Source organism: Bolinopsis microptera, chromosome 11 (genome assembly GCF_026151205.1).
Source record: "Bolinopsis microptera isolate Bmic1 chromosome 11, MBARI_Bmic_1.0, whole genome shotgun sequence".
Classification (NCBI taxonomy): domain Eukaryota; kingdom Metazoa; phylum Ctenophora; class Tentaculata; order Lobata; family Bolinopsidae; genus Bolinopsis; species Bolinopsis microptera.
Window position 1 is genome coordinate 3706808 of NC_087082.1, and position 10592 is coordinate 3717399.

The following is a 10592-nucleotide window of genomic DNA, read 5'->3' on the forward strand; positions in this document are numbered from 1 at the left end:
AAATATTCCACTTCGATCTAAAATATGCAGTTTTATTTGGTAAGGTAGTAAAGAAGTAGAAACACGTAAATTTTTAACTGAAAGTTTAGGGTGTCGGGTCAGTTTAACTTTAACACAGTTACAAAATCCATGATATTATCTGCAATACAGTATTAACAAAAAACAGTTGAATTTAAGCAAAATTGCACTTTGATCGTGATCACATTCCTGTAACCCGCAGGAATCACATCAAGTGACGAAATAATTCCCATTTAACCACACCGTTAGAATTAAATACGGCTGTAGACGATAAATAGAGTTGTAGCCTTCAAATATTATGTACATTAGATCGTTAAAAGAGATCAAACATAAGAATTGTCCTCGAAAACTTATCTTTTTCCCGAAAAACTTGCAACAGTAAACTGTCAGCTTCTTCAAAATCATTTAAATACTACAACTGTTTTAACTGTCCAGTGTCTATCTACTCTGCGGGAGTCAGAGCACATGATTACTGATTTGGTGGTTGCTGCGGCACGTTCTGCTGCGCTCTCAGCTGTGCGGCCCTTACGTTGTGGCCCCTCAAAGCCATTACTAGACCCAATACTATCGCTAATACTGACATTAGGTATATATCCCAGTCCTGAAAATAGAGTATTGTATCATATCTAAGCCCTTGTGAAAGTGAGTTAGGTCGAAAACTTTAAATATAATTATACTCCGCAGCTGTGATATGGTGGACTGAAATTAAAGAAATGGGATTCTCAAGATATTAAGTTATACACTGCACTGTCTTACCTCAGTAGCGCTTTCGTCGAGCTGTACGAAGAACTGAGTCAATCCCTCAACGTTTTCAGTGAAGTATACAGCCCAGGACGTATACCAAACTAGGATACTGTCGTAAAGCATCGTAAATGTAAACTCCTGGCGGATCATGTCAATTAAAGCAGGATTACTCATTCTAAAATAAATATACGACGTATTTGTCATCTGACGGGAAAATTCAAAAAATAATGATTCGTGAAATGCGTTTTCGAATACTATAGGCGAGAGCCTGTAACTCACTAATAGCACTAAATGTTAAAAGTAAAAAGGATTTATAACTTATATCACACCTGATAGAACTGTATTAACCATTCAATATGTAGCTTGGTCATGAGTTTAGCGTTTGCTAACATAGTTGGAACGTGTGCATCTACACTGGCCGATGCTGCCATGTCGTAGTACCGCTTTGCTAGATGCATATCCTGAGGATATACTTTTATCATACACAGTAAACACCTATTACGAGAGAAAGATAATAAATTAAATCCTGATTTTATTGAGATTAGTTTTAATTAAGGATTAACCTGTGTTCGACCAATGCCAAGTTCGTGCATGTAGCCCAAGTTGAACATGGCTTGTGGGTTGTGGTCCACATCACTAGCTATTTGGTACTGCTCTGCTGCTTCAACTGGATTTGGTTCAGTACCTGAAAATTACATCTGTCATAAATAATCAATGTCATACAAGACACGATACATGTCTTGACACACGTTGCATTTCTCTTTTCGCTCAGGATATGCAACGTATAGCAAAACATGTCTCATTACATTAATCAGTAGTTTCTACGGGACGGAACAACTTTCACTGACTAGATATTTAGGTCGGGGTAGGTTTTATTTGAGAACTCACTAAAAATAAAGGATCGTCCAATTATCTTACCTTGTCCGTAGTAATAGTAATCTCCCAGTTTTAATCTTGCACCACCAAATCCTTGAGCTGCTGCCCTCTTCCAATTAATAAAAGCTCTCTTGTAACGAGATTTCAAGTTTCGGATAAAATCGGTGTCATCTGAATAGAAATGGTTATTACCTTTGACCAATGCCGCACTTTATTGTCATGTTTTATGGCGTACAGTGTAACAATAACATGGCTTCGGAGTTCGGAACACTGGCTTTGCTGCTAACTTTGGGTCCTACGTATTATATTATAAATCAAGGTTAGAACAATGCGCGCGTGAATCGCGTAGCATACTAATTGCTCTGACAGCGCACAAAACTCAATTCCAAGCGTATCGCCGCGCACGTTATCAGGACACAGTAGACCCTTTTCAGAGAAGCCCCAGCTAAGCTACCACTGCTTAAATACTTGAATAATAAAAGTCAAATACCTTTGTCCAGGATAAAGGCGACGTTCGCCTGTGCAACTTCATATCCTTGTTCAGCCAGTATGAGATACTTTATAAGTGCTGAGTCGACGTAGCCCTGAGTCGTGGACATTTAAATAAACGTTTTTATTATACGATAAAATCATTTAAGTTTTAGAACTCTACTTTACAAATGGAACATCTAAATTTCGCTGTTCGACGAAATAAGGTAACCTCTTTAACAAATTAAGAGTGAAATATTATTAAGTAATCAACGATCAAAACAATTTATGAAGAGTTATTAGGTCGTTTAATCCAGTCTAACTTTTTAATAACAAAACTAAGTTAACAACTTGTAACCTTATGATAAAGCGCATGAGCGTCCATAAGTTCGTTACCCCAAGTACCTCGTTCAGCTACATTCTTCAGCAACTCAGCAGAAGTCTGGCAATTCCTCATTACCCCAATACCCATGGCGTGCATCATACCGAGATTGTAAAACGCTAACACATGACCTGACAGATTTGTAATATTGGTTATAAACTTGATGAACAATCGAAAGGTTATCCACGGGCTTTCCATTTGTCACATGAAATTCATTAGACATTAACCAAACAGCTCCAAGCAGCAATCAATAATTGAACCCCAATTTAATATCACAGTTACGTCTTGTCTAAAGAAATATGGGTAACCTGATTTAGAAGCCACGTTGAAATGTTTAAGGGCAATACCATGATCCTTCTTAACACCAATACCACTAAGATGCATGAGACCCAACTGTAACTCAGCCTCGGTATGTCCTTGTTGGGATGCCAGCGTGAAATATGACAACGCCTGGGGGGTAGTTTCCGTGTTATCAACATGACAATACGATTCCAAATTTATCAGTAGATGTAGGCTGATACCTGTTTATTGAAACATTTAATTGAGAATTCTAGAGAACTTACCTGAGAGTAATCCTGGTCTACGCCCCAGCCGTTGTAGTATAATGTTCCCATACCCCACTGTCCCATTGGGTCTTTAGTAGCTAACTTGTAGTACTTCAGAGCCACATCGTACTCTTTTAGCTGCATTGAGATCTTACCCATGTACCCATACGCGTTTGTGTTGCCTACAAAATAAAGCGGCTTATCAATAAATTAATTAAGTCTACCATTGAGAAGTCTGTGAGAGAATAAGTGAATCAACTAGAGTCACGTATGTAACAACAAGTATTTTATTACAATGTTTGTATTACATCTGTGATAATAACTGATGCCATTATCAGCATCTGTAAAAACCTAACAAATTGTAGGTCAGCACTCAGCCGTATAAATAACTGAAAATAAAGTACCTGATTTAGCGGCAGCACTGAAATAGTTTTGTGCCAGTTTAATATTTCTCTCTATCCCTCGTCCCCCTTGTAAGTAGAGCTGTCCTAATCCGAGCTGAGCTTGTAAGTCACCTGGGGGCAGGGAGATAAGATTGTTGTGATGTATTTTACTATAATAGTATACTGGGAAGCCAAACTTCGAGTACATATTATGTACAAACTTCAAAATATTGTCTTCTTTAATCTTTTCATGCAAGACATAACTAATTATACAAGTAATCCTGCTAACCAACGACGCCACATTAACCACGTGACTCAACCACGTGACTAAACGTACCTTTATCAGCGAGGAACTGGTAATACTGAACTAGATCCTCATCTAATATAGGACTGTTCTGAGGAGACTCTTCCTCTTCCATGAGTCTGATACGTAACACTACCTGACCTACTGAGGAGTTAACAGTTATGGGCGGATAATGTTAATATATTTAGAACCAATTAACTAGCTGAAAAAACAATCCTGCCCTGATTTCGACAAATAGATAAGTAACTTAGTAAAATTAGCAAATTAGGGCTTGAATCAGTACTCAGTATTATTTCCTTGTGATACGTGTATTGCTGGTATTGAGCCTGAGAGCTACACTATCTAGACATCACTAGAAATTTATATCTTCAACTTTAGTTATTTACATAATTAAATCCATTCTAAGTCCATCTATTACTGATAAGTACATTCCTACAGTTTCTACTGATAAGATTGTACTTGTACAATGTACATGAACAATGTACAATGTACAATGTACAATGTACAATGTACAATGTACAATGTACAATGTACAATGTACAATGTACATGAACAATGTACATGTATCTCACAGTTATAAAATCAACTCATAGTCATCATAACACTGTAACAGTACAAAAAAAGACTGTCTAAAAACTCACTGCCAGCTGATCCTACTTTTCTGGCCACATTATCAGCGACAAGTCTGTAGTATTTGAGAGCACTCTCACAGCTCTGTGCTACCGATATCCCGCTCCAGTACCGGAATGCTAGTGCCATCTGCGCTATAGAGTCGCCACCCAACGCAGCGAATGTGTAGTACAACAATGCCTGATTATTATAGAGGGTTAGATAGTAAATATTTTATAATAAGCGTTAGAAGTTAGGAGGGGCTATTTTCTTATAAACAAAATAGATCATAATAAATATGTCTAATTTTAGTCTTGTTATTTCATGATAAAGCAATAAATTGACACCGTCAATCAAGCCTACCATAGGCTCAGGAACAGTAAACATTAAAGAACACTCGCCTTTAAAGTAAACATTAAAGAACACTCACCTTTAAAGTAAACATTAAAGAACACTCACCTTTAACGTAAACATTAAAGAACACTCACCTTTAACGTAAACATTAAAGAATACTCACCTTTGAAGTAAACATTAAAGAACACTCGCCTTTGAAGCAAACATTAAAGAACACTCACCTTTGACTGACTACTGTCAGCCTGGATGCCAGACGAGTGCATGATAGCCAGGGCTCGCTGTGCACTGGGTAACCCAGATTTAGCAGCCTTCTCAAACATCTCAAATGCTAAGGAGGTGTTGTGGGACACGTACGGTTCGTGGTCTCCTGCAAATTAACTGTTGTTTAATCAGATTTTTAAATAATATGGTCATCAAATATTTTAAATTTCATTCAAATGCTCCATCCCAATTTTTGTACAACATATATCAAATCTCCTTCAATCTTTTTAAACCTGTGAGATGAGCAAATCCTAGTAAAACTTTAGCCTTGTTGTTTCCCTTGCTGCTGGCCGTTTGCAACAACGCATACGCCTGAATGGAAAAACAAACTTAAAAACAAAATGAAAACGTACTACCAACTAAAACTGAAGGAATTCACAAGATGTACAAATATCTTACTTATGGTATCTACAATTTAAAGGAGCATGTAATTTCCAAACCTTCCTGTAGTTAGGTTTATGAACGACTCCATCCAGTGTCTCCTGCCTCACTCCAGTTTGCCGTAGTCCCAGGATCTCCTCCGCTTCTTCCACTTCCTCTGATCCGGGCACTTCTTTCTCCTCCACTGGTGGAGCGGGAACCTCATCTACCTCTGATGAAGAGAGAGCGAGTTATTAATGGATATGTACAGTTTAGAACGTAGCTATTAGTAACCAGGTTAGGTACAATTCATACACAAAATATTTCTTAGTTAAGCATGCCCATTACTCATTTAAATGATAACATTCATTTAGTTATTGATCATTCAGTTGCATTTTGTATGATAGTGAATCGGAATTTCACGTGATGATCATCAAACCAAATCCTAGTGATATAATGAGAACAGATGTTTGGCATGAACTTGAATGCAAAGCAACATTCTATAAATAAAACACAAGCCGCCGTGGTTTCTATGATTCAGTACCATTGTAATTCTCAAATGTAGCGTGCTGCAGGGATTTAGGTACTCGCTTAGGTCGATCTGGCATATTCATAGCCTCCTCTGTCTGACCACTTTCTGGAACTGGCATTCCTTTTAACCCCATCTCATCTTCATCGGGACTTTTCACGGTCGTTTCGTCTGTTTTGAAATCATCTTCATCATCCTCATCATAATCTAATTCATCATCTTCATCAGGTAATTCGTTCATATAATCATCGTCTATTGGGGGCGAGCTGGATGGAGTTTCTTCATACACCGGGTTACCTGTAATATGACACCTTTCTTGTCTAATTCAGAACATGCTAGATCATAGCATCATCATGCAGACAGTTTCTTTTATCACAGCTAATTGATAAACCCAAAAAATATCAGAGAAGTAATATTCGTTGAGAAATTTGAGATTGATTCGTACCCACATACCGATAGGAAACATGGATTAAAGGATTATATGGAAAATGTGATGATGATGATGAAATATTAACCATGCATATCAAATGTTGCCGATGCAGGTGCATGCTGATCATCCGAGTCAAATGAACCTTTGTATGACCCCTCCACTCCATTGTAGTTTTCTGAGGAAAGAAAGCTGATAAAAAATAATTTCATGCAAGGGTGTTTAAATTCATTTCTGTACATTTCAACTCAAACGGCAAATCCTTTTCTAGTTTTTAAGGACTTAACAAGAACGTAAAAGTACCTATTTTTGTTTTATATCCATAGTCACTCATTTCTGTCAGATTGGGCACCTAAGGTACGTCCAACGAAATGAACAATTTGCGCACTGTTTATTTCACCTCAGTAAATGAATAAAGGCGGTATATACTGGCTGAATTATAGGTAGATGTGAATTCTTTTGAGGAGGTGACACTTGACAGTGATACTGGGTGTTCATTGGTCAATAGTGAAGGCTGGATTGGTTTATTGCTGTCATTTGTCAAAAAATATGCCTCAACTCCACACCAGAATCCACATTGCATCTATTGGACTGTGGATATTAAAGCTTTCAGTCGAACTAGTCTAACCTTTGCTGCTTACATCGTCTGTTGTGACAGTATTTAAAATATGTGCCTTATCGTCGAAAGATCCAAAATTAATTCCAGCATTTGTACTTTCAACAAGCTTTTCTAAATTTTTAGCAGCTTCATTTTCTGCTGCCGTTCGTTTGTCTGGAGTCTCTTCAATCTTGTCGGTAAAAATGGGCTTTGAGTGAGTCTCGTCGATGTCAGCAAATCCGTCGATAGAGACAATGTCTAAGTTGGTGCTGTCTTGTGTAAATTCTTGTGTATTGTCTTCAAGTCTCATCTTCTTGTCCTCTGTATCTTTGTTAACTTCGTCAGTATTTGTTAGGTCGATGTCATTAAAATGTTCTGCTATCAACTCATCATCAGTCTTACCTTTGGGTGCTCTCTTTGGATCGAAAGCCTCATCCACAACATCTTGAACAGTCTGTCGTGCATTTTTTACAATATCAGATAGTAATTTCTTTTCTCGTCCAACTATTGGTATCTCATTCTTGACGACTGGAGGTTCGGCTACATTTTCATTGTCCTTGGAAACTGTTTCATCATCCTCTAAAATTGGAGGTTCTTCAACATTTTCATTGTTCTCAGAGACCGGTTGAACGTCTTTAAAAACTGAGGTCTCCTCGACAATCTCACTATTTTTCTCTAATATTTCTTCTAATATTCTGTCTGTCAGCTCTTCCTCCGTTTCTGATGACAACTTCTCATCAGGTGTGTTCTCTGAAGGTGGGTCTACGAGATAGTTTTGTTTGGGTTCTAGTTCATCATCGGCACCTTCACTTCTTACCTGAAATTAGTAGGTGAGATAGGGTATGGTAGTATTTGATCATACAATTTTAATAACCTTCTAACGCCAGGGACCGAGCCAAGGTATAAACTATAAAGTCTCCAAGGTATAATGAACTAAACATTTAATGCCCGTTGCTTGGTGTGGTAAATTAGTGTTTAAGGTTTACAGGAATTATAATTGTCCGACATTCACATTATTCAGAATAGTTATGATTATTCTCACAATAGTGTGATCCTACGATAACATACCCAAATTGTAAAGAGTTCAGTAAAGAATAAAGATGCATCAATGAGTCTGATTAACTTACATGGCTGATACAGAACAGGAGAACACTCAGTAAAAATATGATTCTCAATCCCCCATCCTTGTTGTTTCTCATGCTAAAAGGAGATATCTGTTAAATCACAATCCGTTGATTACATATTATAGGTCTACACTCCACAGGTATATCAACAGTAGTCGGAATATTGCCGACACTATTACTGTATCATACTTTTGGTTAATTACATACAAATAATTATATAACAAGATTTGTAATCTTGCTTGGCTCACACCACGATTAACACTAATATCACAGGTTCATCTCCTAGTAACCACTAAATCATCATCATCATTAATCATGATTTAACATATTTATCAGTTCTGTTTTGCTTCATTCCTTTTCGTTTCATATCCGAACTTACATTCAACGTTTTCATTGCTGCAGCGACGGATGCGTCAAAATGTTGACCATGGAAGTAGAGCCGATATCATGTGATAACCTGACAACAGAACCAGTTATCGTAACTCAGTGTGGTGTGATATCAGCTCCCTCCACTCTAATTATAGAACCTGGAATCACTGTCACAGTTGGGACAGTGAATCCTTTGAAAGAAGCTCTTAATAAAACATGTGTTGATAGATGTGGTGATGAGTTTAAGGAGATTGGGAGACTGCTTGACAACAGAAATGCGTTACTTGCGAAGGTAATTCAGTCATTAAAATTACATGTGAGATACTCACAAGATTAAACAAAGTATTCTCCTCACAGCGAGGAGAATCTTTAGTTTTATCTTATATCATTTTATCATAACCTGAACAACCTCATCTCAGTGGAATATCTAATGTGCTGAAAAGTGAAGATTTGATAAAGTAGATTAAAATAACAAAATGGTATTACTTCAGATAAAGGTATTTGGAGATGACCAGCATACCTTTAACCAAAACTTGAGAAAACATGTTGGACAATATAAAACTAATGTTCTGAATGATGAACTAAAGTTAAATCAGCTGGACAATGAAGTGAAACATTTTGACTGGCGTTTAGACAAACACATTAAAGACATAGAGGATCAATTGAGTAACATGCAATCGTTGCAAAAGGTAGGCAATTTCTCAAGTTAATTTGAATAAGCGTAATGATCTGAAGCTTGATTATATTTTTCCAAATTCTTTATTTTGGTTTCAAAACCAATTCTCTCTTTTTAAAGTTCTAGAGTAATGACAATATGTGAACTTCACGCAGAAAAATGAAAAGATGCTGGAAAAAGTTGGTAAGAAGAATGAAAAGCAGCTAAAAAACTACAAGGAGATCTTAACTAACATATCCAAGAAAATGGTCAGTTTTCAGTTTATGACTAAGCAGTGAGCATCCATCATCACCGGACTTCTCGAAACAAATACATTTGTGATACATCATACTTCATAGGCACTATAAGCGAATTATAAGCTCGCAACTTTTAAGCAAACTCACATATTTAACCAAATTCCTACGTATTTCTACATATTTTACATATTCTTGACCAAGTACATATTTCAGGGAACAGCAACATTTCAGATGTCTAATTTAACAGGATACAATAAAACTGTTGCTAATGATCTAGCTACCTTCAAGGGTGAATCTCAACTACATTTAATTTATATTTGTATTAGCGTCTTTATCAGTTGAGCAGCGTCTAGCGATAATAACCAATTTTCAATATTACATAATCTGTAATATATAATATTGTTGTGGTGTATCTAATACATATTACATAAGTTACACATAATAAAATATTATGATGGGCTAATGTTTTTAAAAACATGACACGTATTAGAACTTTCTTAAGATGGTAACATGATATTATTATTAATCTCGGCAGATTTGATAGCAAAATTAAGCGAAACAGTCAGATCACTTTCCAAGGGTATTTCACCTGCAAGAACAATATCAAAGACTAACTTTCTTGATGCAGATGACGACATAAGTGACGCCCTTAGTGTTCACGAACTTGTAAGTATTAGTCAAAATAAACTTCCAATTACAATAATTGCTTACTCCCAAATTTCATGTTTGAGTTGAGCGGAATGACAGAGTCTGTTATCTTGTTTGTACAATGTAAAGTGTACACTTACATCAATTTTTGACGGAATATAATAACGTAATCACACGTAATCAAACGTAATCACACGTTATAATAACTTAATCACACATTATCACACGTTATAATAACGTAATCACACGTAATCACACGTTATAATAACGTAATCACACGTCATCACACGTTATAATAACGTAATCACACGTTATCACACGTTATAATAACGTAATCACACGTTATCACAAGTTATCACTCGTTATAATAACGTAATCACACGTTATCACACGTTATAATAACGTAATCACACGTAATCACACGTAATCACACGTAATCACACGTTATCACACGTTATAATAACGTAATCACACGTTATCACACGTTATCACACGTTATAATAACGTAATCACACGTTATCACACGTTATCACATGTTATAATAACGTTATCACAACGTTATCACAACGTTATCACACGTTATTACTTATTATACCCATAACCCACACTTCAGAAATTTGGAGACCCTGATGTAACGTTCAAGCCAGTCAACGTCCCCCAAGTACAGGCGCAGACGAAATC

The 10592-nt window shown here is 36.6% G+C and overlaps 1 protein-coding gene across 5 annotated transcripts; it reads right to left on the reverse strand.

Annotated features, from left to right (window-relative positions):
• Positions 1 to 70: 70 nt before the first annotated feature.
• On the reverse strand, positions 71 to 8072 carry LOC134823270 (protein sel-1 homolog 1-like). 5 transcript variants are annotated; one of them, XM_063834668.1, is made up of 19 exons: positions 7986 to 8072; positions 7261 to 7675; positions 6349 to 6438; positions 5849 to 6130; positions 5385 to 5536; positions 5178 to 5256; positions 4905 to 5050; positions 4362 to 4530; positions 3754 to 3864; positions 3438 to 3548; positions 3052 to 3215; positions 2797 to 2938; positions 2465 to 2619; positions 2129 to 2222; positions 1681 to 1809; positions 1326 to 1447; positions 1092 to 1223; positions 775 to 900; positions 71 to 619 (listed from the first exon to the last, which is right to left on the reverse strand). In XM_063834668.1, exons 1-19 carry the CDS (start codon positions 8055 to 8057, stop codon positions 488 to 490), a joined length of 2823 nt encoding a protein of 940 aa, XP_063690738.1. In that variant the 5' UTR covers positions 8058 to 8072; the 3' UTR covers positions 71 to 487. The 5 variants fall into 5 exon arrangements, with proteins under 5 accessions (XP_063690738.1, XP_063690740.1, XP_063690739.1 ...); XM_063834670.1 differs by having other exon boundaries at positions 6406 to 6438; positions 7986 to 8058; XM_063834669.1 differs by having other exon boundaries at positions 3754 to 3861; positions 7986 to 8058.
• Positions 8073 to 10592: the final 2520 nt, after the last annotated feature.